Raw genomic sequence first — 27872 nt, 5'->3', positions numbered from 1 at the left:
TAATTTAAAATCTATCCACTACTTATACTTGTAATACTTTCCCTTGATTTTGAATTCGATCGTGACCTAGTCATCAAAGACAACCACAAATTCCTAGTTTCAGGATCACAAATAATAAAATATAAGAAGAGTACAAATCCTTGTAGAGTAGATGTAAGACAAAATAGATAGGACCACATGCTGTTGTTAGAAAAGGAGAACAAACCAAATATCCACGTGAGACCTAACAAGAAGAATAGAAATACCGATAACCTAAACTGAGCTCCAATAAGATCCATATCGACTGACCTCACCTTACCATCAGGACCACGTGAAATCGACCACATTACTAACACATAAAGTATAACATTAACTATTAATATAAGAGAAATCGGTACAACAATACCAAATATTAGGTAAAGTCCAGTTGGATAACAAATGTTATCAGGTAAATTGCTTGGAATATAATTTTCTTTATCTAATGTTAACGTGACAATTACTGGTATAGTTGGCATACCCCAACCAATTAAAGTAAATTTCATGACAAATCTCGACGGCCGACGAACTCCTAAGACCCTCACATAGCGTATAAATTGTAAAACTGCTGTAATCAACATCCACATAAAACTTGCGAGAACAGAATAATGCAAAAGGGCCCCTAACGTAATGCATGCAATAAAGATTTTTTGACTTCCGTTTTCATCACTGGGTGGCCTAAATGCTTTATTACCTAAATTAAATATAACCATAAAAATTAAAGGTAATGCTATAGCACCCGATAAATTTAATAAAACCTTCGTGCCTGCTTTTTGTCTCCATTTATTGAATAACGTCGCTGTGATATAAATTACAAATATTCCCAATAACGATAAAAAGCTACCAACTAAAGATATAATATTTAAGTTCCTATTGTGACTTTCAGATCTACTATTGAAATTATTATTAGGCAAAGACTGTCTCAAAAAAAGAAGTTGTCCAAAATTAGTCAAATGATAGCAATCGCATACAGTTAAATTGTTTTTCGTATACTTGTAATAGCAACCGCGATTAGACCAGTGTCCGGGAGTGTCAATTTTATAATCAGGATGAAATTCCCAATATCCACAGAGTTTTGCATCTGTAGTATACTGAATATCTTTAAAAATAAGAGAGATTGGATGCTTTAAATTTGGTATGTATCCTGGAATAGATATACCTATTATACGACTATTTACTATGAATTTGTTTGGATTTAACTCTTGGAACATAGCATCGTTATAAAAAATGTTAATGATGACATGAAGATCAGTATCTTTTTCACTTTCTTCATTACTTTCATTTGTGTTTTTCAAAAGAGATCTTATGACCGAATTTGGCAACCACGCAGCTATTTCTAAATTCTCTATAGACAAAATGTCTTCCAGTGAAGCATTCTGGTATAAGGGTATTATTTCTACATCTTCAAAATCTTTTGAACCTGAGTTTTGTATTACAGCTATACCACTTATGTTGTTTATTTTTGGATACGTAACTTGAATTATAAATTGCGGCTCAACAGCATAGTCATAATACTTATTACAATGTCTTCCCGCTTTCAAGTGCTTAACGGTTATTAATTCAATGATGTTGCTTATAGTATCAAGAATAATATTAGTAGAATTTAGCGTTTGAGCTAAGCGTAAGTAATTATTGTTGAGAACCATTAATCTATTCATAGCCCACGCTATGTTGCCTATGCTTCCAGTATCCATAGACGTTCCATTATTTTCACTCAACCTCAAAAAATGTTGTAATGACACTGCCAGATAATATATATCTGCTGGGATAATAATATTTATATCATTTAATACATATCTAAGACCAGACGTTATGAAATTTATTATATACTGTTCAGGCACTTGCCCCTTAACAAAGTTGTATAAAAATGTGGTCGCTGAAGATGGTGAATAAGTCATATCACAAGCTCCCTCTACTTTTCCCCATTTGCCACCTAGACGATATGAACCACCACACAACCGTTTTACGGGAAGCCCATTCTCTTGCAAACAAAATTGTTTTGGAGCTGCAATTTGACCAATTGGCGTCGCTTCCCAGTCCAATGTCATCAATTGATCTCTAGTGGTCGTCGGTAAACAATACATCGAACTTGTTAAATTCCTAAACGTGTAGTTATATTTTTGGAGATCCGTTTGGGCTAAATATAATAATTGTTTGTATAAATTCAGAAAACTCGTGTCGTTAAACTTAAAAGATTCCTCCACTGGTACATGCAAATGTACTAGAACCATCAAAAGCTCATCAGAATAACCAAGTAATTCCATAATCAGTGCTTGACTTCCTACAAAAACTTGCTCTAGGTTATTAGAAAGAGTATAAATTTCTGATTCTAGCTGATGTTGTACATCGCAAATTGCTATGTAAAGTTCCAAAACAAGTGTGAAGACGTAAATTTCACCATATTTGGGATTGACAACAATTTTCTCCGTCGAAATGAAAGAGAAATTCTTCGAATGGCCTTCACACCAATACTGCGCTGGACTACTCGTGACCGGGCTGATTCTATAAGTAGCTTTTTCTACATTTGATGATAATTTGCTGTTTTCGTTTGTTAACTCTGGTATATCTGTCATATCTATAACGCGAACAGTGCCAGAAGCATCAGAAAAGCATTGTATACCGGTGTCATATGCATCGTACTTCCAGAGTCCGGATGGGTGGTAAATTGTGAGATACATAGCATTTTCGTTTTCATTGTATTCAAAGATTAGCTCTGTTGTATCATAATTTACCTCAGACTTACACGCCATACACGGTAGCATCGCTGAAGAGTTCATTACATTTAGCATTCCAGCATTATTTATCGATATCGGGATGTAAGATATTTCTGTTGAGTTTTCTGTAGATGATTGATTCGTTTGATAAACTGAAATAGTTCTCGAGAACCAGCACCACTCATTATCGGCTAGTTTATTTTCTTCCCCAATTTTCTTGTAAATAAATCTTATCAGTTCACTATTGTCCGTATTTCCCATTGCAGTTTTACATTTTTCGGCTTGAAATTCGTCAAATCGGAGACTGCTTTCGGAACGCTCAATACCGAGACACACTCCAGTATCTTTCATATAACGTACGGCGTAGTAGTTTTCGGGGCATCTAGCCGGATAGTAAATGTCGTTCACGTAGAAACATAAACTTGGGTATTTCACTGAACAGAAATCGGCAATTATAATTTGCTCCTGAATATCGAGTAGTAGGCAATTTTTAAATATGGAAGTACTTATCTTGAGCTTATTTTTACTTTCAACATTTCTTCCCCAATTAGGTCCAGACACGTACCAGGTCATCGAAGAGAATATTCCCGCCCGTCGGCCCGGAAGCCAGAAGTATCTCGAAACATTTTGTCGTTTTAGAGAAGCCAATAAATCATCCACGTCTTCGTCTTCAAATTCCGTGATGACTGCAGCTCCACCGTTTTTCAAGCACGGATAATCCCACGACGACGATGGACTGATTTGGTAGCAAAAGTCATCAATATTTTTGGAGATTTCGTAAAAACTCGGAGGACACGTCGCCGAATTATTATTTTGTGTGTCCTCGCACGGGCTGAGCTCGGTCGCCGGCGGCATCCATTGTGTGTCGACACAGCTCCTTCTCACCACGTGCGCGTCGTGAAAGCAGGCTGGTTCTGATGTAATGTTGCTTCCTGGTGAGCTCTCGGGCCACACCACACTCGCACCGATGTTTGTCTCCTCTCGGGGACAAATCTGCAAACACAATTTATTTAGTACAGTCCCTTGCGACCCTTATTTTACAATACAATTAAAATTTTAATTACCGCTAAAGTGAGATGAATATTTAGGTAAATAAGTCGCATAAACAGTGCTATAAACATGTTGATAAACAATACTATGCCTAACGCCGCAGGTATAGAACCGTAAAATTGAGCACTTTCATCACAGTGGGCTTACTAACTGTGATTTATTGGAAAGCTTTTGACAAGTTCTATCTCTAATATTAACGCTGATGTATCTGCGCAATATGTAGATACATGGTGTTGTTGTTTTATGCTGTTCAGTTTTCCGAAGCAAATACTTACCATTATTAACAGTTATTAATGTAAATAATAATATTTATATAATTCTGTCCATTGTGAAAGCTGTATATAAACAATCTGTTTGTATTAGAATCATACAACTAATATGATTGGATTGAAGTCAAGTAATTTTTACTCTAGCCTGGAATTTATTTACGTCTAAAAGAAAGTAAAACAGAACATGTATCTTCAAATATTTGTATTTATTAATTTCGGTATGGTGCAACAATTATAATTATTATAAGTAAAAAAAAAAACAAATTAAATTTTTTGCTTTAAAAATATCGTATATTATATTCTTACCCAATGGTATAATTGATATGTAACAGGTAGCAATAATATTTCAGCATCCTCAGGCACGTGTTGGCAATACTTTACTTCATTGAGTGATATCACTTTAATGGGAAGCCCTCAACAAGAGAGTAAGTACCTACTCTAATTAGATATATTTACCGCCTTCACTTTTTGAAAACCTACAATCCCATAAAGTTAGGTATACCGTGTAGCCCAAGGAGCAATTTCAAGTTTTTTTTCTTTGTACGCACATTTTAAGATGGCATGTAAATTACGAAGTCGATACAGCATGGAGGAATTTTCTTAATATGGCAGAAACATCTACCCCCTTACTGATAAAGGTATAAAGATATTTACTGTTATATAAGGTTAAGACTGTTGTTTCGAGAATAATATGTATGGTTAATAAAGATGTATACAGGATATTTTAGCATAGTCTGCATAACTATTCAATTTATACGTGGGAGAGCCATGCTTCGGCACGAATGGGCCGGCTCGACCGGAGAAATACCACGTTCTCACAGAAAACCTGTGAGTGAATGAGTTTACCGGAGGCCCAATCCCCTACCCTATTCCCTTCCTTACCCTCCCCTATTCCCTTCCCTTCCCATCCCTACCCTCCCCTACTATCCTATTCCCTCTTAAAAGGCCGGCAACGCACCTGCAGCTCTTCTGATGCTGCGAGAGTCCATGGGCGACGGAAGTTGCTTTCCATCAGGTGACCCGTTTGCTCGTTTGCCCCCTTATTTCATAAAAAAAATTTTATCTTTGTCTATCAGATCTAAGTAACTTTTCCATGTGCCAGACGAAGACAAGCAGGTTTTTGTACAAGTAATGATATTCTCTGTATATTTTTCATTAGTAAGGGGGTCATTCGATATGTTTTAATAATCATTGTATTTTAAATTTTTACCTTGCATTTAATTTCAAGTTTAGTTTTAAGTACTTCAAATAAAGCATTTTCTATTATATTATGTGTAAGTTTATTATATTTTCAGTGGTGATACACAGCGACTACACCTTCGGGGACTGCAAAAGACCTGACATCCGACTGTATGCTCACGTACACAAGGGACACATGGATGTCCTGGGGAAAATTATTATACGAGTGAGTCAATTAGGAGACTATAATATTATGTCCACGATGATTATTTTGCCACTTTAGTCTTCTTTTTTATAAAATAAACGGGCAAATGAGCAAACGGGTTACCTGATGGAAAGCAACTACCGCCCATGGACACAACATTACAAGAGCTCTGAGCTGCTGCTGTTTGTCGGCCTTTTAAGAGGGAATAGGCTCTCTTCTTGGAGGTTTGCAGGTCTACCCTTCCAGTATATCTATTTACGTCCAATATGCAGCGCTTTGTCAGTGCAGTGGCAAAAATTTTGTGGTATCTTGATGATTTTGTTAATTTGAACATATTTTAAGTGCGTGTTGCCTTGACACTATGCCTTCTTTTTCCTTATTACAAATAACGAAAGAAGTACCACAATGACCAATGTTAAATCGACGTTGAATATTATAAATTACGTCTAACTAAACGCAAATAGACCATAATAATATAATGGAATATATTTATTTATTTATTAAAGTTAATTAAAACGGGTTACCCCAATTACAATAATTAACTACAATCTTGACTTAAAATTAAAACTTAAAATTAATTATGACATTGTTACAATACATAAACAAATTAGATTAAATAGTAATAGAAGAAACCCTTTCGTACTTACTTTCACAAAAAATATAAAGTTGACGACTAGCCTAATCTTAAAAAAAACTAAAACATAAAATATTATTATGCTTTTGTCCACAGGAATGGCTCAAAATACCAAGAATACCGACTTGCATAGTATTGAGAGCGAGGTCTTTCGAGGAGGATTTGTTTAGGAGCACCGCATATAACTTTCAAATGTGTGTCCCGCGTATAGTGTATTGTCACAGCAGGAAGCGGTTCAAGTATTTCTTCTATGAATGGTACATCCCTACTGATATGGTGGGTGGGATGGACTGGGACATATACTTTTACGGACCAATAGCAATGGATTGGCAATAATTATGACTCTCGATTCTCATATTGAAATGTATTATTGGCAATGAATAGGTAACGACTATATTAAACTCAGTATAAATATTTTTATCATTAATGCACTTTATTAAAAGATTGAAATGACTTTTGCATTTATATACAGTTCGACAAGGCTTTATATGAACGTGGCGAGAAAAGGAACTAACGTTGCTATCATACAAAAACGTCATTTTTGACAGTTCTCCTTTACCAGCAGCGCCCATTGACACATTCATTAAAAGCCTTGGAATACTGTTACTGCTCTTTAAGTCATACATAATATGTGTCATACATTGACATATTCCTTTCAAAAAACCGTAGATCCGCCCTATGTATATGGATCAATTTCTTTGATCAGTTTGCGTGAAACATTCAGAATTTAGTTGTATCATCCTGTGCATATTTAGTTATATGTGTAATCAGCTTGTTCACACTGTCACTATGTTCCAGCTATCACTATCATATCCATTGATTTCGTAGCATAATAGAGTACCAATAATATGCCTCCCACTCCACAAAGAGCGCTTTTAGCAAAGTAACTAAATATATTGCTATTGATTTATTAAATTTTCCTTTTTCGACGACCTTTTACAGCAGTACTTATAGATATTGATTACTACTTAACTTTTTAATGAGGATTTTGACATACGATGAATACATTTCCTATTAACTATTTATTAAATTATAGGTCGTTATTAATTTGAAATAAAATATATTAAGTTATTATTTTACTACAAAATATATTATAAGTTCATTAAATAAAAGTAGAAAAAAAATCAAAAATCTGTTTTATTTGTAATAAAAAATATAACTTACATCATTTATTATTACAAGGAACTTAGAATATGTTATTTTAAAACCTTATATTAGTTTCTAATTTTCTGCAAACAACTCAAAATTTTAAAGACGAAATTACACAATTTCTCTTACATTTTTCAGCAACATATAATTTTACTAAATCTATTACAGTTTATTTAATTTATTATAATTTATTTACATCTAAAACTTTTAATTTGCATTAAATTAAATTGGCAATATTGCTAATAGCTTCTATAAGATTAATATTTTATTCAATTATTTTCGATATGGACGGCAAACACCTACTTTGAATTATTAATTTAAGAAATAACAGTGTCCTTGATAAAATACTTTTTCTCCCATCGATGGTAAAATAGACATAAAATATCGACAAAACAAACATAAAGGATGATTAGCAATGGGCAATTTAACAGTAGGTTACAATAATAATAAATTTTAACATTATTTATGTTAAGATATGGTTATTTTTTCTGATAATTGTATGTCTTAAAATTAAAATTTTATAATTATTTATTTCACTGATATCACAAAATGTCTCTCGCCTCGACTCACACAATTTTGGCCATAATATCTAAAAACATGATGCATAATGTAATTAAACGTTGAATTAAACTTATTTTTCATCAGATTTCAATCCTCCTTGTGGCAACGGCGGGGGAGGTACATTAGGTATGGCCGGATCTTTCGGAGCATAGTTCAGGACATTGAGATCGCTGGGTTCAGGAGGTGGGGTGGATTTTCCATCAGCCGCTTCTGGCGCTGGCGTTGCTGCCGGGGGTTCCCTTGCAACGAAGCTAGGAGAATACTGAGGAAATAAATTGTTGAGGGGACCATAAATAGGGTATGACGCGAAGTTCAGAGGGTTCAAGCCGAACGGAGAGTATGGGTCGTATAGACCAAAGCCGGAGTAGGAGTAGGCGGGGTACGGGTTTATGTGGGATATGGCGTAGGTAGGGTTGATGCGTCCGAGTGGTAGAACTTGCGGAGGAAGACCAAACTGGTTCAATGGGATCGGAGATTCCGTGGACGGTGGAGGAGGGACATCCTTGTCTTTATCTACGTTTGAGTCTGCTGCTGGTTCAGGGTTTTCGGGTACCGCCGCTTCTGTGACTGTCGGTTCGGGGGTTGCTGGCTTTGTTTCTACAGTCTTAGTGTTTGGATTGGCAGGCGCAGCTGGTAAAGGCACTGGTAGGAATCCCTGAAAAATAAATAAGAAATATTTTAGACGTTTAGATCTTTTGATGCCGTATAAATTGGACGAAAATTACTAATTTTATTGATAAATCTAATTAAGATTCTGATACATATGCAAATCTTATTGATTAACATCTGATTGATGAAATTTAACAACATAATAGCCAAAGTTTTAAAGAGCACACAAAAAAATAATCCAGAACTTAAGGTTGTTTTTATTACTTTCGTTTTGAAATAAGTCTGGCTTCTTCTAGCTGTTCCTACACTTTATACCAATACATTCAGAACTTACCGGACTCAAAGGGTAATCTCCATATACCACAGGGTGGTAGGGGAAGGGCAGAGCGTTGTGCAGCACTGGCTGGTACACCGGGAACGCTTTGCTGGGCTCCAGGTTTTGGTTGGAGGTGATCAAAGCGTTGTAGACCTTCGGGACTTTCCTCGGCGCAGGATCTGCTGCATTCAATTCCACCCTTACCAGGAGGAAGATCTGGAACAAGAATTATAATATACTTATTATTGCCGGTAAACTTATATAGTTATTTTATACGTGGGAGAGCCATGCTTCGGCACGAATGGGCCGGCTCGACCGGAGAAATACCACGTTCTCACAGAAAACCGGCGTGAAACAGCGCTTGCGCTGTGTTTCGCCGAGTGAGTGAGTTTACCGGAGGCCCAATTCCCTTCGCTATCCTCCCCTATTCTCTTCCCTTCCCATCCCTACCCTCCCCTATTACCCTATTCCCTCTTAAAAGGCCGGCAACGCACCTGCAGCTCTTCTGATGCTGCGAGTGTCCATGGGCGAAGGAAGTAGCTTTCCATCAGGTGACCCGTTTGCTTGTTTGCCCCCTTCTTTCACTAAAAAAAAATATATATACTTACATTAGAATATGTGGTCAATCCGAACTCTGAAGATACCTATCCAATGATTTTGTAAACACGCATATCCATACCCATATCCATTCCCAATATCCATACATGGATCCATACCCATATCCATACTAATATTAAAAGTTTTGTTGCGAAAGTGTGTCTGCCTGTCTGTCTGTCGTTTTGTTACCTATTCATGCTCAAACCACTAAAGTGATTTTGCTAAAATTTGGTATGTAGATTGTCGATACTTCAGCGGGCGTCATCTCGTAAGTTTTCCACATAATCCAACAGTTAGCAGCGTTTTAAATAACTACAAAATTCGAGTTTAATGATAACAATAATTAATTTTTTTGTTTCTATAAAACAACATATTATTATTTAAATCATTATGTTGTAGTTATAATTTCCTCTGTCTCGTTAAGGGAACTAGTTTTATGAATCGCTGGTCGCTTTGTTCACCTTGAATGTATAACATAATATACAATAGCCTGTTTAGTGAAAAGAAAGAATTAATTTGAACTACTGAATTATAACTAGTTTGCGCTACCGCGACCTACAGGATATAGAAATAGAGAAGCTAAAATTGGTTTCTCGACAAGCGTAAATTTTGGTACTCCTACGGATAATAATTTTAGAGATTGTATTGTTATTAATATAAAGTTTAATTTTAATTTTTAATTTAAGTACGTTAAACTTATAAAAACATAATAATTATCTTTATTGAATAAATCAAAGTCTGTCAAATTAAATACACTTAGATGAAATGTTATGTACACTCAAAATATAACAGTTTGATATAATATAAGAATAAAAAATAATGATTTACTTCTATCCTTCTATACCTCAATAACAACAAGATTTGATATTTTTCTAATAAACTGCTATAAAACTGCTACCTATATAACTGGTATAAAAACTGCAATAACGATTGAGGAAAAGAAGCTTTTAATAGCAAGTCAGGTGTTTAAGCTACACTTATAATAATAGTAGATAATTATGTTATCTGTTTCAAAGTATTTCCAGTATAAGTCAGTTCATTATATAAAAATACATAATGCATAGATTATTCCATTAATTAAAATTCTTTACTAGTTGGTCTTGGATTCTAGTCAATAATGTCTCTACTAGAAACATTTATAATTCTAATTGTTAACAAAGTAATGAAAACTGGTTTTAAAATGTAATAACAAATAATAATAATCATCCTACATATTTTAATCACCATAAAATTAAATTCTTAAAATATTCACTTACGTTATTTTTGTGTTGTAATCTTGTACTATGTAATATTTTACTTGTGTATGATAGGTATATTTTCCATTTTAGATAACGGTAATAAATAATAATTCATAGCATCATATTAATACTTCGACGTTACGCATGGCTTCGCCCGCGCAAATCAGGAATTTCACAGCAGATTAGCCGATAAAAATAGCCTATGATCCTTCTCGTGGTCTGCTTTTTATCTGTGCCAAATAACATAAAAATTGCTCCAGTAGTTCGTGAGATAAGCCGTTTCAAATAATTTTCCTCGTTTTTACATATTATTTTCCTCTGTTTCTTCGCTCCTATTAGTGTTAGCGTGAAAATTTTATATAGACTTCCTCGATAAATGAGTTATCTAACACTGAAATAATTTTTCAAATCGGACCATCCTGAGATCCTAAGATTAGCGCGTTCAAACAAACAAACAAACAAACAATCTCTTTAGCTTTATAATAATATTATTAAGAACTAGATGTCCGTATATTTTCCCGCAAAAAATAGTTTAATACATACATACATCCAGACATCCATGCGGATGTATGCATGTCTGGATGTAACACTTGTAACACAAACTTTCGCTTTTATTTAAATATTAAATAGGATAGATTAGTAAAGATAAAGAATACTTTAAGTACAAGGAAAGTTAAAGAAATCGTTAAGTAACACGGCGGTTGAGATGCCTTGAATGATTTTCTATGTCGATATCATCCAATGCAGTTTAACTACGTATCCTTAGAATGAGCGACTCGCAAATCATTTGATAGTCAAAATGTGAGTGGGCCATAACGAGACCTTGGCAATTGGTCACGGGCCGGGAACAGTGACGGCTTCGGCGAAACTAATTATCTACCGGCTGCTGACCTATCATGAGAAATGCGAACCGATCAATACAATACGCAACAGAGTTTGTCATCCATACTAATAATATTGATGTCTGTCTGTCCGTCGAGTGATTAAAATTGCTTGAATCGCTGGGCTGATATTGAAAAAGGATGTAGAGACTGTAACGGTCTTACCACAAAAGATTTAAACATCTATTGAACAGTTGTTTTGAGACCATTTTATACTGTTTTTTTTTCTAATCAACTGTTCAACAGATGTTTAAATCTCTTGTAGTAAGATCGCAAGTCTCAGGATGGGAGAAAGGATAGTATTTAATTTACTTAATTTACGGTATCCGCAGAGAAATAGAATTTTAGACAAAGTTGAGAACATAATATAGTTTTATTCTATTATAATTTTAATTATTTAGAATAAGAATAATTTATTGCATAAATGTGGTACATTGTGAAAAAGTGGTGGTTATATTTATACGACGCATTATAAAACTGGACCTGAGACGGACACTTAGTATGTTTTATAGATCTTAAACCTACAATCCACCTACAATTAGCATAAAGTCAGTAGGTATGCCGTTAGATATTGCAATTATTGGCGATTAAAGTAATGAACTCTAAAGAATTGCACCTCAGATGATACATTATATTATATGTGTAATATCTTTACATATTAAAGCTAGTTTTACAAGGGCAGTCCATTTATAATGGCTGCATTTTACACAAACCAAATAAAATAGCCTTTCGCTTCTATTATTTTTGAAACGTTAATTTTATGCTTCGTACTTTGTTTGTTACAGTTTTTTTCCTAGTCAACACCAAAATAGTGCAGTTTTCATATTATAATGTATAACAAACGTTTTAAGAACGTTGTGACTATACATTGGTTTGAAATTGAGAATATCATTTTGTAGTTTCTTAAAAAACTGACTAGATAAATCATAATGTTAATAAAACGAATAGGTATTAATTTTGCATTAAAGTAGGAGAATGGAGGTACAGCTGTTTCCACATTTTCGGCGTTTAAACTAATCTTAATAATAATAATAATATTCTTTATTTGCATAAATATAGTACAATAAGGTGTTACTATGATTCTAACAGTGCTTCACATATTTTGTCATTTTTCTCGACGTGCAAATGTTAATTTAGGATACATTCTTAAATATAATTTGTCATAATAATTATTAATAAATGCATGCCTAATAATTTCCATCTTACTTAATAATATGTCAAAATTATAAAAATAAAGAACAAACGACATGACAAAGGAAAAGAAGAAGAAAAAAGAAAAATAATGTCAGCGGATGTGGATGCGTAAATAGTGTTCATGAAATCATAATAAACAACATTTGAACATATTTTTGGGCATGGAACGTATTTGGACAGGAAGCCTACCATTTGGATACATGGACGGCTCGTGTGTGGCCAGCTTTACAACTTTCGTTGTATCTAAGCAACAATCACAGCCACACCCATGTTTTGGGCGTATGTGACATATGCACCTGTGAGTTGTGAAACTCCAGTGCATTGCCGAATTGAGGTTAATCGGTCACAATACTGACAGGTATTTTAACCCACATATCACATTGTTCTATATTTTAGGGTATACATAAACTCTAATAAACAGTAAAATTTACTATTAACGAGTGTCAGGAATCAGAATGCAAAATATTAAACCGCTTAAGGGGCGACTAACCCTTAAGTGGCGATTTTATAATGCATTTTTATACTTGAAAATAAGCCCCGAATGGTTTCATTTTCTAAAATTAGATACTACATTATATTTCCGAGAGTTCGATCTGAGCAAAAACACGATATTTTCTCGATAGACAAAAATCACAAAGATGCATCAAATTTTCACAAATTTTTCATTTTTTGCCATAACCGTGCATTGAACTAAGTTAATATTTTAACACATTGTATAAAATTCTATCATTGAGAGATCGACCTAGCGCATTTTTAAAATGTTGTATATTTACCGAGTTATTGAGAAAAAACTAATTTGGCGATAAATCCGCGTCGTTCTTTTTCACCTAGCATATGAAAGACGGGCGTGAGTGTGAAGAGAGAAGGACGATGTTTGATTTTTGGGGTTAGTCACCCTCTTAAACTACTGTTGCCTCAGCTGCTCTACAGTTGTAGAGCGGATTTATCTAGTTAGATAAATCCTAATTTTACAGCAGTGGGCGAGCTGATGAATATGTTAAATAACCTCCGCTCATGCGTATATCTGAAAATTTACTATATTTTACAGTGTTATATTTTTTCTGTCGATTTTTACGGTTTTCAATTTTTTAAACCCTCAATGTTATGGTAAGTTATCTGTAGTTTCAATAAAAAAATAAACGCAACAGACATCTGTGAATTTCTCCGGTTAAAGTTAAAGCTAAAGGACGCCATATTTAACTATAACCTTATGGTTATAGTTAAATATGGCGTCAAAGTAATCTTTAACTTTAACCACGCCTCTGGTGCAACCCAACCTTAATGCATAATATTTTACGGGCTTCATACTTTCGATTGGTATGGAATTTGAAATAAAATTAAAATATTTTTCATCTATTAACCAGCTCGATGAAGGTCGCTCTATGGAGGGATCCATAATATACCCAGCATTATAATAATGGTATACCATTATTATTATCATGCTGAGTATATTATGGATTTCCCTTATTGTACTCTGAATCGAATTTCTAGGTACTCATTATTATTATAATATTATGACAAAGAATCTACGAATAATCAAAGAATATAATATTTCTGTGTGTCCGGCTGCAATCCGGAAGTTAGTGAATGACGCCTTCATGCAAGGTTTAAGAAATGGAACGTTAAATTATTTAAAGGTCAAGAGCACTGCACTGCGGTGCGATTTTTCGAAGAACTAAAGTTCAATGGAAGTTACGGTGTTCTGCAAATTAAGTACATATAAAAAGCAAAAACTCCATTCCCGGAAATCTGTTCTTAATTTAAATACCAATAAATACAAATAATAGATTTCTTCACATGTCACACACTTTTTAGGGTTCCTTACCCAAAGGGTAAAAATGGGACCGTATTACTGAGATGTCTGTCCGTCTGTCTGACTCTCTCCAGACTGTATCTTAAGAACTGCTATAGCTAAACTTCTGAAATTTTCACAGGTTGTGTATTCTTGTTGCTGTTATAACAACAAAGTCAAAAGTAAATACAACTAAAAGCATTAGTTCGTTTTGATCTTAATGTTTCCATGTATTTAAAAGTTACGTATTAGCCGCTCAATAAACAAAAATATAAATTTGTTCACATTTAGATTAATTATTTTGATCTTAATGTTTCCACTTGATCGTATTTAAAAGTTACGTATGAGCCGCTCAACAAACAGAAAATATGTAAATTTGTTCACATTTAGATCAAAATGTATCGGAATGGATTGAATATGTGCGATAAAAGAAATGTCGCAACACCGAGAAGTGCATCATTATGCATTCTGTAAAGGCTGCTAGTTCGTTGACCTATTGTCTTCGAGTTTTGTAAGCTCTCTATAGCTTATCTAACTTTATGTTTTAGTTTTTGAATCCCTATTAAAAGTAAAATAGGGCCCTATTTCTCGAACTGACGACCTCTGTGGCTCAATTGGTTTGAGTGTGTGGCAGCTCAAGCCGGGGGTCGCGGGTTCGAATCCCGCCGACGGAACAAAAAGTTTTCAATGTTCCCAGGTCTGGATGTGTATTAAATATATTAAAAATCTTAAATATATCTAAAAGTATTAAATATATTTCTGTTGTCTGGTACAAGTAACACAAGTCCTTCAGGTACTTAGCACGGGGCCAGACTGACGTGGTGTGAAGCGTCCATAGATATTATTATTATTTCTCTCTCACTCACTCTTACTCAAGATTTCCATTCAACTTCATTTATGATGGCTAACGAACAGAAAAAAAATAAAGGGAATTTTAAACAAGAAACAGTTTTAGTCCTTTGTAGAGAACCCATCGTGTTTGTCTGCCTCGCACTTGACTGGTTTTTAACTTTAATGACTTGTTAAGGATGAAGAAAATCATTCATAAGTATAAACAAAAAACACATTACAAAAGAAGCAATAATGCTCTCAACTATAAAGAATAACTCAAACGAGATAGAGAAAACCTTTAAATACGTGCTTACTTAAATATTTAATTACGCGCCGAGTTATTTGCTTTACAATCAAAATTAATGGAAGCTTTTTCGCGCCGAAAATAACCTTTGCTTTTTGTATTAACTTTACAAATAGCTTAGTAAATAATATATTATATTCGTATGTAACGACAGTTTGAAATTTCGCCTTGAGGTTGATATAACAAACGTTTTAACTCTCCACTAGGCAAAGTCACGGTCGCCAGTAAATATTAAACTTGTTTAGAATGTGCATTTCGTGATGCTGTTAAAAATTTGTCACCTTGAAGACATAAACAATGCTTGCGAGCTTAAACAAATCTAGTATTCTAACAAATATTAAACAAACATCAACATAAAATAGACAAACTTAAATTCTTTCACATTTCAATAGAACAGTAGTACTATTTTTTTAAACAATTACTAAGACAAGTATAATACTTATTAAAGTAATGAATAACTTACAAGCGGAAACAGTAGAGTCGCCATGTTGGAGTCGCGTGAACGAGTGGTGGTGGAGTGGCGGTGGTGCGCCTGCGCAGGTCGCCCGACATTGCGCACGCGCACTGGAAGCGCTAAGTAATTTCCTCGAAGCAAAAACAATCATTGTGCACGAGATTCCCATGTTTTTTGCACGTATTATGCACTATCATAAAGTTGTCATCAGTGATAAATGCGAAGGAAAGTAACCGAGTAACAAAAAGGTTAAACAAAAACCTATAGCCCTGTGTTTAAAGGTTCATATAATATTTTGGTATAGTACTGCCAAATTTGTTATTGAAATCTTCTGTAATTAAATATAGCACATACTCTACCTTTTAAATAGTGCTTATGACAATATTGTTATCAATTATTATTTTATAACATTTCTCCAGCGATTATTTCACTTTTGTTGGTAGGAAATAGGGATAGCCGAATATGAAGTAATAACAAGGCAAAATAATATAATTACATCTATGATTCATTCTTTGATGATTCATTCTTCGACGACCTCTGTGGCTCAGTGGTGAGCGCGTCGGTAGCTCAAGCCGGAGGTCGCGGGTTTGAATCCCGCCGACGGAACAAAGAGTTTTCAAAGTTCCCGGGTTTGGATGTGTATTAAATATGTGTTATGATATAATAAAAATCTTGAATATATGTATAGTATAAAAGTATTAAATATATTTCCGTTGTCTGGTACCTGTAACACAAGTCCTTTAAGTACTTAGCACGGGGCCAGACTGACGTGGTGTGAAGCGTCCATAGATATTATTATATTATATTATTTTATTTTGATTAAAAGAATTTGGTTAGAAGAATGAATGAAGTTTTTTACCTCCATAAAGACTTGATATGAATCATCATTTGAAAACGTGAGCTTTCATTACGGCTATCTGTTTGGGCAAACAATGTACATGGTATCACAAGTAAAATGCCATAAAATACGTCCCACATGACAGCACGCCCAAATTTCGTCACATTCTCAGCATAGAACTTGTCTGTTGCTAGTTACCTAAGTTGTCATGTAAATAGTCTCATAACCTGCTTAAACATGACAACAAATAAGTTTACTAAGGTTAAAATAAAAGTTTAAATGTTAAGACAAACTTTTTCCTCGTTAAGTATTGCATTTTAATAAATGAACGCGGCACTCAAATACGAAATTTAAATACTTAAATGTGACCATTATGTTATTACAAGTCCCCTTAATTATTTGTCAAACTACATTGAATTGCAGTTTAATCATTATTAAATATCTCTGACTGGGCCACTAGTAGGTAAGTGTTTCAAGTAAATACTCGCAAAAATGCTATCTATCAATAAAAAATATTGTTGTTAAACGAATTGTCCGATAAGATCTACGAATAACAAATATACAGGGTGTAACAAAAATAAGTGATAATACTTTAGGGTGTGTACGTGTTCCTTGTAGAGAGTTAACTGTGAAAGTAGCAGCTCTGAAAGTCGAAAAATTTTTTTCACTTTTGTATGGGCAAGGGCCCGAGCGTCACGAGTTTCCCCATACAAAAATGAACAAAAAATTTGGTCTTTCAGCGCTGCTACTTTCACAGTGAACTCTCTACAAGGAACACGTATACACCCTAAATTATTATCACTCATTTTTGTTACACCCTGTATAGTATACTAGCTGTTGCCCGCGACTTCGTCCGCGTGGACTTTAATTTAAAGCGCGCGGTGTCAATGTCAAATTTAAAAACTTTTTAAAACCCTGGTAAGAGGTACCCCTCTTAGGGCTGCGCTACACCGGATTGGCAGCGCTGAAAGTGCTCGCCTTGCCGCTGCCATTCCGGTGTAGCGCGGCCCTTAATTAATCAAAATACCCAAAAACAGCTGTGCAGTATGCACATAATCTATACTAATATTATAAATGCGAAAGTATCTCTGTCTGTCTGTCAGTCTCGCTTTCACGCCAAACGCCAAAACTACCGAACCGATTGTAATGAAATTTTGTATACAGATAGTCTTAAGCCTGAGAAAGGACATTGGCTACTTTTTTACTGGAAAAAAGTGTTGTCAGGGGGTGCAAATGCGTAAATTTGTTTAAATTCCAAAATCCAAAAATTCATAATAGATGGCGCCGTGCGTCTTCCACATCGCGCTGACGCTTGCTCAAAAGTCTTTCTATAAGAGGTGGTATCATCTTACATTTAAGTGTCGATTTTTTTCGATTGTTATATCTATTCTGCGGTATTAAATAACTCAGTACTTTATCTGTGCAGTGACGTAACCTTAAACCTATCAATGATAAATAGCTTATGGGTAAAGTTGTGTAATTGGGGGCTAAATAAGCTTTAAAATTTGGCATAAAATATAAAGTTTAATATAATAAATGAAATACTAATTGTGTGCACACTGCACAGCTGTATTGATTTAAGGGGTACCAGAGGTTTTTTATAAAAGCTTTTGACACCAATTTTGTTGACATCGCGCTTTACTAATCAAACTAATAAGTATGATTAGTTCTATGTTACAATGAAGTAAAAAATAAAACGCCATCTGTTGAATCGTATTAGAACTAAAATGTTCATTGCATCGATATATTTCTGGATTTTTTATAATATTATACATAAAATATGTTTAAGATTTTTATATTAATACACATCCAAGACCCAGGAACGTTGAAAACTTTTTGTTCCGCCTGCGGGACTCGAACCCAGGACCCCCGGGATGAGCGCTGGCCACGCGCAATGCGAATTCATTTTCTGGAAATATGATATTTTCCCACATCAAAATGTAGCCTATGTCCTTTCTCAGACTCTAGAATAACTGTGTACAAAATTTAATTGCAATCGGTTCAGTAGTTTTGGCGTGAAAGCGAGACAGACAGACAGACAGACAGAGATACTTTCGCATTTATAATATTAGTATGAATTTCTTGTAGTCGTATCCAGTAGTGTTAGATCTCTACCTACGTCCTTGTAGGCGAATGCAGTTCGAGCTTTGTCCTAATTGACTGATAAGCTTCAGACTAAGACCAATTACTATTCTTACATAATTAATGACTACAACTAAGAAATACAACTAATTAAAAAAATATAGAGGTAGAAAAAAATTATGTTAGGAATTATGATGCTTGTCAGGTAGTGAACGAGCTAATATTTCAGGTTAAAAGTAAATAAAAAATCTCAAAAAATCTAGATCGAAATCGATTCTTGAATTTCAGAGCTGGAAAACACAAACAATACAAAATATAAGTATTATGTAATTTAATATGATGTCGAACTTGTGATCGATTACTTTTTTTGTAAAACTAATTCAAATAAAACTAACAAGTGACGATAATTCTGTACGTTTAAGCGTGACTGGTTACTATAACGATCAGGGTTTGTGTTTTTTTAACAAAATATTTTTTAACCCATCAAGCCCCTGTAAGCTCACCGGTGAGCGAGACACAATAGAATAACAACAGATTTTCAAGAATCCACGATCGAAGGATTAATTTTACTCTGTAACAAAATATATTATGTAGAGTTCTCGACTTTACAGTATTGTAGAGTATAGTTTCGCTGCATATAACGGCCTAGTGACTTATTTGAACTTTAGCCACCTGCGCGTGCGTGGAATGGAAGGTTTCATAAAGTTCAGCCTGCTGCCTGGCACTACGTTACCAATAGCTGCTTTGCTCTACATTTCAAAATATCTTTAAATTTTTTGGTATTGATAAAACAAAGTAATATTATTATTATCCTGGATAGAAATATAACTATCTATAATCTATATTCTATCCACCCGTAACCATAATTACAAACTTTATTATGTGTATTTGTATGTCTGCCTACCTGTAAGTTGTAAGTTGTAATCGCTCTTCACGTTTAAGCCGCTGAGGCGATTATGACGGCATTAGGTATGATTTATGAACAATGAACATACAATATAAGAAGGAGATGCTAAGAATAGTTTTTGTTAGTAAAAAAATCCATGTTAAAAAATGAAGATTTTCGACTTTGGTCCAGCCAAACTTTATTTGCACGATCGAGGACAATCTTGCTATAGATCTTGTTGCTTATTATTTTAGTTATATAAAAAAATTACACGACGTCTGCAACTCAGTTGCGTCAAAATTCATTTATCGCGCGGGAACTGTACATTTCTCCGGGATAAAAGTGTCCCGGGAATCAAAGTATCTCCATACCAAATTTCAGCAAAATCGGTTTAGCGGTTTGGGCGTGAACAGGGTTAGACAGACAGACAGACAGACATTTTCGCATGTATAATATTAGTATGGATTAAAGTGTTACACAACGCCATCTTACAACTTGTAAGTTTAGCTAGCTGTAGAGTATGTTTTCAAGGGTTTGTATGAAAGTGCGAGCGCGATATATTTTAGTTCTGCCCAAGACTCAAAGATGTCGCTGTGTACAGCATACTGAAGCGAAACAACAATTGTTTTAAATAAGCAAAAAAAAAGCAAAAAAAAAAATAAGGAAGTAGGGGGCTACAGGAAATGCTAGTAAATTATAATCCAATTATTATTGAACAAAAAATTCGACATGCTGCATACGTTATATGAGAATATTGACAGAAACGTTGTCAAACGTCGAAGAAAACTTTTTGTTTACTGTCTATCTGGTGCGGTACTCTAGCGTGAAAACTTTGCAGTAATTTATTGTATTGGATGATGGAACAAGACACTCCACCTAAGATTCGGGGCATAGTAGGGCCTTTCAATAGAATGATAAAGCTTATCATAGAAGACCTCAGACACATCATCTTGCCTACCAGAGTTACATTAGGTAGCCATTAGGGGTAAATTAAAAATGCTGGAGCAACTATTATTTGGCCTACGAAACTAAGGGGCTGTTTCACCACTTACTGATAAGTGCCGAATAGGCTACAATATAATATCTAACAGATACTCTATGCTCTATCTGTAAGATAAGTTGTGGATAGCCTATCCGGCGCGTACACCTTAGTACCACTTATCAGTAAGTGTTGAAACAGGCCCTAAGAATCAATTATTGTAGTACTTGTAATTTGTATAATGGTTAATGTAAAGGACTAAGGAGCCAAAAATAGTCACAATTTTAAAATCATTGCAATCTAGTCTTTTTGGCCAAATTGCTAGCAAAATATGCGAAATTATTAGGTCGACGCTATCAACGACCTCATACTATCGCATATAAAGGAGTTAATAAGCGAGTTGCTATAAAAATATAATAAAGCCCTGCTTTAATAAAACAAACAATACAAAATATAATTTATGTACGGGATACCATACAGCTAAACTTTCCTTAAAAATATATTTTACTAGGAACCGTCCAATAATTTATGTTAATCATAAATTCTTAGCTCTACTTATATCGTGATACTTCAATTTTCCACGCGACTTCGTCTGTATGCTCCACTTTGCAATTTGCACCAAAATTTTAAACAAAAACCTATAGCCCTGTGTTTAAAAGCATTTAAGGTCAACCGTCCATGTTTGATACAATGTTTAGTTAAAATTTTAGATTAAAACCCTCATTTTGGTTATTTACCGTAACGAATCGAAGAAATTGATTCATATAAGCAGTTGACGGACCTACGTCTTTTGGTTGGGTTATGGGTTATGACTTAATAATTCAATATTAATAATTCAATAAAACCTAATAAATCGATATTAGTCGTGATAATATATTATGCAGGTTGAGTTTGACGTAGCCGAGTCACTGGCCGAAATATTTTGGCTATGCCAGGAGGAACGTGAGGAAGAACGGATCCCATCGCCAGACATACGGCGATGGAGAAGAGCAGTACAAGACCGGGATTCAGACCTTTGGCTCGGTCGTCTATATTATGACTTATGAGTCGACCCTAGTCAGTGTCGAACTGCTGAACGCAATGCGTCCCGTGCTGAGGGAATGGGTGGACAGGGACAGCGGTGCGTTGTCGTACCGTCTCACACAGGTACTGACCGGGCATGGTTGCTTCGGTCAGTACTTGTGCGACATGGCCAGACGCGAGCAAAATACTGCTTGCCATCACTGCAGTGACGACCGGGATACGGCGCAGCACACGTTCCTCTACAGGCCCTACAGGCCACTATTGGACCCGAAATCACGCTGCCGGCCATCGTTCGTGCGATGTTGGACAGCCAACACTCTTGGAGGGCAGTCGAGACATTCGCCGAAGTGGAAATGTCCACGAAAGAGGAGGCGGAGCGCAGGCGAGAGGCGGAGGTGCTCGATCCTCGGAGAAGGCCGAGGCGGAGACCAAGGGCCAGACATGGTCACCACATCCCGCCTTAGCAGGGGAGCTCGGGGCGTCGGTATGGAGCTGCCGTCGCCCATGACATCGAGTCCCGGTTAGGCTACGATGCACAAGATGTTCCAGAGTATCGTCGCGGAGTAATGTGGAATGGTGTATCCACGAGTTGAGCCTGAAGAAGCAGAGGTGGTGAGGCTGCGGTCGTGTATCACTCGTTTCCCGTAGTCCCACCTTCAGGAGCAGGAACACCGTTGGGGTTTTAGTGTGTAGTTTTAGTGTGTAGTGCGTCTTCCGTCCGCCCCGGGGAGTCCCACATACCTCGGTGGTCCTCCCTAGGTCCCGGGGATGCGAAAACGCATTCCCCCAATGAAATAAAAAGGTTGGATTTGACGTAACGCGACCAAATTACGTTGGCTTGTGAAAAAACTTCTGTGATAGTATAAAGTAACATCACTGATCAGTGATCACACATGTAAAGTAATGTAAGTTAGCAAACAAAAAAATTTGATGATGATAGATATTATCATATCCCTGAAGGAAGTCAGTCAGTCACGGCTGTACTCAGTGACTTTTAACACACTTTTAAAATGTTTACTAAACAGTGATTTAATGAAGAGTTTGACAAAAATGTTAGGATTTTATATTAAAATCTCTATTCATATAAAGTTGAGTAATAATAATTTCAACATTTTCATCTATCTCAAGTCCACATAAAGATTGTGTAACGTATATTATAGATAGAAACACAAAATAAACTATTTAAAGTATTTATTAATAGTATACACTATACAGGATGTGATAAAACTAAGTCATAATACTTTAGGGTGTGTATTTGTCCCTTGTATATTGAATTGACTGTGAAAGTAGCAGAGCTGAAAGAGCAACTTTCACGACGCTGGGACGCTTGCCCGTACAAATCGCAAAAAATGTCCTTTCAACGCTGCCACTTTCACACCTATATAAGGGAAAAATACACAATCTCACTTAGTTTTGTTACACTCTGTACATTATCAGTTAAACAGTTTGCTTTGTATTGTTTTATTCAAGTATTTATTCAGTTCGAGGGCTGCCTGATTTCGCAATAACACAATCACGAGAGTAACTCAAACAAGTGAACGTGAAAATGCCATTAACAGTATATTGTGTATGTTTTAAACCGAAGGTTGTGTCTGTTTAAAGGAGTGTTATATGACTCAGTAGTAACGACCGAATTCTAGCTTCAAGTTACACTTTTTTCATTCATGATGATTGAAACTATGATCGTCATCATCATAAAATATACAACGCAGTCTATAGCAGCACAATCTTAGACAAACGTCGATTATTATAAATGATTGAGAGGTTGCATTAAACCAGATATACTCAACCCGCGGCCCGACGGGAATTTATCAGTGGCCCGCTTGAATAGATAATTTTAAAGGACTTATTTTATAATAATATTGGTTGCAGCCCGCGACGATAAGACTGAAACATGTTTGTGGCCCCTATAAGAAAAGTTTGAATACTGCATTAAATGATCCTTAAAGTTAAGCCAGTTCAAAGGATAATGTTTCTGAATGTGCTAAGCAGAGAAATATTATTATGTATTTTGCGAAAAAGATTCTCTTTAAGAATCCAAACACGTTTAATTTTAGGAGCTCTACCTATAGTCTCTACGTTCTTCGTAGTATATACAGAAACAGAAAACGTTGGCTAATTATTAACAATCTGTATGTTAGTGAGTTCTTTTTTATTTAACGCCTATTTTGTTACAATACGTATAAAAACAAACTAGCTATTTACATTCATTAGGCGTTGTAATCGAAATCCTCGATTTCATTAGCTCATGTGGCTGTGATTCGCATACTTTGTAAATCGTTTTAGTAAGGTAAAAAAAATGTTAGAAATATTTAGTTCTGTAATATCTATTCTTATATATTTTTATAAATGTGAAAGTTTTCTGTCTGTCTGTCACCTCTTCAAGTCCAAACCGCTTAACTAATTTTTCTGAAATTTAGAACAGCGATACTTTAGAACATTATGACACTAGAAATTTTTATATAAAAAGAAGAAAATTATAAGTGTAATATTATTATTACTGCCTTATCGAACCACAGCCGAATCAAATGAGTATATGCCTGCCATACCAGTCTGGGCTTTTAGTTTTGTATTTCCATAATGATAACATAATTTAACTAATATTTAACTAATAAACTTGTTATTAAATGTTTTAGGTCGTGTGATTGTTTTAGGTCAAATAGAAGTTATATCAGTAAATATTTATATAAGTGGATACGACCTTAAGACCTTGGCACAAGGAATTTAACTAAACATTAAATGCGTATTATATTTAGACGTATCACATAATTATTAAAATTTGTAAATAACATTTCCATCGTGGCCTGGTATCGACTATCGCAGACACAATAGATTTTCAATTGTTATGCGGCAGCCGGCTGCCGCTTCTGGATTGCTGGGATAAATAATTCCTAAGTAGCTTGCATATTATAATCTATACATAATACACAAAATAACTTTGATATAATATCCATAAACATATTTTTACATACTTAGTGTATTATTGTTATTTTCCACCTTTTTTGGTACAAGGTGACCCCGTGCCGCGTGCGAGTTTTTTAGGCCGCGCCGCGCGCCGCCGGTTCTTCTTTCATTCCCGAACCGGTGGTAGGCCTCATGTAGACGTTCTAAAATTGTCAACTTTGTTAACCTATTTAGAAATAAATATTCTCATTTCATATTATATACCTACATATACTATTGTAAACTTCTGTGCCTTTAAGCGTTTTGTCATAATTATTACTGGAAACAGTGTAACACAACAAATTTTAACATTAACTTAGATCTAGCTTAGTAGTCATTTAACATTAAATAATTATTATTCCCGTGGTGTTTTCCCCTTAGTTCTTTGGTAATGACTTTCGGTCATTGCAACTTTGTGTTATCTCCCGCTTTTTATGGGGAGGGAAAACTGAATATTTCCTACTCCTCGTATCTTCTTCTGATTTAATTCGTTGCGGGTTCCAAGACAGCTTTAGCATGTCCCCCTGAGATTACATCAAAGGGTTTTCGTGGTTGGACCGCTGTTACCGCTGTCTATCCTGGTGACACAGGAGATGGATGGAGGGAATGTGTGGTGGGCCAAAGCCCGTATAATTTTTTTTTAAGTGTAAAGCCACCTCCCCATATAGGCGAACGCGTTGGCCGACGCGATGGCAGACGCGTTGGCAGTGCGCTTGCAACGGCGTTTGTGAGTAATCCACACATAGGAAGGTCGTTCAGTATGCTTTGGATCGCGCCAATGTGCGGACGGATTCAAAATGGATATTGAGTCGCTAGCAGCTGCAGCTGTACACAGCTTATAATTACTTTGTAAATGTGGACAAAAAAAGTTTTTAAAGGGTATTTTCGAAATAAATAAATAAAAGTCGAGAAAACGTAACAAACAAAGAAATAAACTCACTTTTACATAATATTTTATAATATTAAAATAATATAAGTACCTAATTATTTTATTACCTACTTATTATTTATTAAATTATTACATATAAAAATTATTACATATTATTATAATTTTCATAACTATAACTCCGGGCGAACTGATCGCGCGGCCTATGTGTGGATGGAGAAGCTTGCGACAAAATATGTCCTTTGATCTTTGCCGACATTTCCGACCCGCGCGGCAAGCTCGCAGACGCGTCGGCCAACGTCTAAATACCTACGGCCAACGCGCGAACGCCCGTTCTACACATTGGGCCAATGCGTCTGCCAACGCGTCGGCCAACGCGTTCGCCTATGTCGAGAGCCGGCATTAGGCGTACATCAGAGAGGTTGAATAGGGAATATACGCAAAGGTCGGAGCAGAGGGCACTAGCAAATGCAGTAAATAGTCCGACCAAAATCCGACATTTTGCACACGTCATATCAGAATATTGACCGAAACGTAGTCAAACGTCGAACAAAACTTTTTGTTTGCTGTCTATGCTGGTAGCGAAAAACTTTTTCAGTTATATATCGCATTGCCAGCAAATATTGTACCAAAATCGGCCAAGTGCGAGTCAGACTCGCGCGCGACTGGTTCCGTAGCGTTATAGAGCAAAAATAGGCCAAAAATTGTGTTTTTGTATGCGGTATGGGAATGGGAGCCCCCTCAAACTTTTATTTTATTTAAATATTATTATTAATTATTAAATAAAACACATAACTAAGGCCTTTGAGAAAATTTCAAGGTTGCCATTATTGATTACGAGCAAAATTAGGTTAAAAAATAACGTTTGTTGTGTGGGAAACCCTTAACCCTTAAATATTAATTTTATTATGTTTTTAGTATTTTTTGTTATAGCGGCAACAGAAATACACAATCTGTGAAAATTTCAGAAGTCTAGCTATAGTGGTTACTGGTTACTGAGTTACAGCCTGGAGACAGACAGACAGGACAGACATCGAAGTCTCAGTAATAGGGTCCCGTTTTTAAGCTTTGGGTACAGAACCCTAAAAACGATCAAACTAAAACTTATCACTATTTGTTATATTATTTAGTTGACTTTATATTTAATGCACGTTATCATTACAATCATGTTTGATGAAGTTAAAGAGCAAAGTCCAAGCGGGTCACGTTCTAGATAAATAAGTTAAAGTTTATCCAAGTGACTGCATAATGTGAATAACTTGTTAACTGTTCACGATTACTGTAATTAACTGAGTCGCACTAGCGCCGTACAATTTTCCACCCATTTCATTTATTTATATAATACAATAATCTTTTTTTTATGAAATAAGGGGGCAGACAAGCAAACGGGTCACCTGATGGAAAGCAACTTCCGTCACCCATGGACACTCGCAGCATCAGAAGAGCTGCAGGTGCGTTGCCGGCCTTTTAAGAGGGTAATAGGGGAGGGTAGGGATGGGAAGGGAAGGGAATAGGGGAGGGTAGGGAAGGGCCTCCAGTAAACTCACTCACTCGGCGAAACACAGCGCAAGCGCTGTTTCACGCCGGTTTTCTGTGAGAACGTGGTATTTCTCCGGTTGAGCCGGCCCATTCGTGCCGAAGCATGGCCCTCCTACGTATGAAATCTTTATTGCAGACTACTCTGTGGTCCATTGGTTAGGTACATACATTACTTTTTACATACATTCGTGCTGAAGCATGGCTCTCCCACGTATACTATATATACATTTCACGTCTTTCAAGACGACTACATAATTTTACCAATGGCGTGAATTGGGCGTGAAATGGGCGTGAATTTCAAAATGGTTTAACATCACCCGGGCCACATATATGGTCCCAGCGGGCCGAGGGTTGGGGATCTTGCCTTCATATTATGATTACTATTTTTACGGAATTTAATAAATACAATGTTCCTATCTTGTATAATGTTTTAACATCTGAAATGGTCAAATCAGGATGTGACATCCAGACGGTAATAAACAGTGAATAGATCTTTTTAGTATACTTACTCGTACCTATTCTTTTGTTCTCTGATAAATAATAATCTTTTTTAAAATAGGAAAATCCTCGTTTATAATAATTATAACAGCATAATTCATGGTCATTTTGGAAATGTAAGGTAAGAAATATTATGCTTAAAACAATTGAAACATAACCTCGAAGGCTTATTCTGCGAGAAAATGGAAAATACATTAAGGAAAATA

At 35.5% G+C, this 27872-nt stretch overlaps 3 protein-coding genes across 3 annotated transcripts; 1 reads left to right on the top strand and 2 right to left on the bottom strand.

Moving 5' to 3' along the window:
• Positions 1 to 11: 11 nt before the first annotated feature.
• Positions 12 to 4057, bottom strand: LOC121730699. The gene is made up of 2 exons (XM_042119838.1): positions 4007 to 4057; positions 12 to 3722 (listed from the first exon to the last, which is right to left on the bottom strand). Exons 1-2 carry the CDS (start codon positions 4055 to 4057, stop codon positions 12 to 14), a joined length of 3762 nt encoding a protein of 1253 aa, XP_041975772.1.
• Positions 4058 to 4232: 175 nt separating this feature from the next.
• LOC121730698 lies at positions 4233 to 6402 on the top strand. The gene is made up of 4 exons (XM_042119837.1): positions 4233 to 4266; positions 4399 to 4473; positions 5344 to 5453; positions 6163 to 6402. Exons 1-4 carry the CDS (start codon positions 4233 to 4235, stop codon positions 6400 to 6402), a joined length of 459 nt encoding a protein of 152 aa, XP_041975771.1.
• Positions 6403 to 7725: 1323 nt separating this feature from the next.
• LOC121730063 (leucine-rich repeat extensin-like protein 5) lies at positions 7726 to 16095 on the bottom strand. The gene is made up of 3 exons (XM_042118863.1): positions 16002 to 16095; positions 8720 to 8917; positions 7726 to 8431 (listed from the first exon to the last, which is right to left on the bottom strand). The coding sequence occupies exons 1-3, from the start codon at positions 16023 to 16025 to the stop codon at positions 7847 to 7849; spliced, it is 807 nt and encodes a 268-aa protein (XP_041974797.1). The 5' UTR covers positions 16026 to 16095; the 3' UTR covers positions 7726 to 7846.
• Between the last annotated feature and the right edge of the window lie 11777 nt (positions 16096 to 27872).

This window comes from Aricia agestis, chromosome 9 (assembly GCF_905147365.1).
Source record: "Aricia agestis chromosome 9, ilAriAges1.1, whole genome shotgun sequence".
Classification (NCBI taxonomy): Eukaryota; Metazoa; Arthropoda; class Insecta; order Lepidoptera; family Lycaenidae; genus Aricia; species Aricia agestis.
This window is presented reverse-complemented; position numbering and strand designations above follow the sequence as displayed.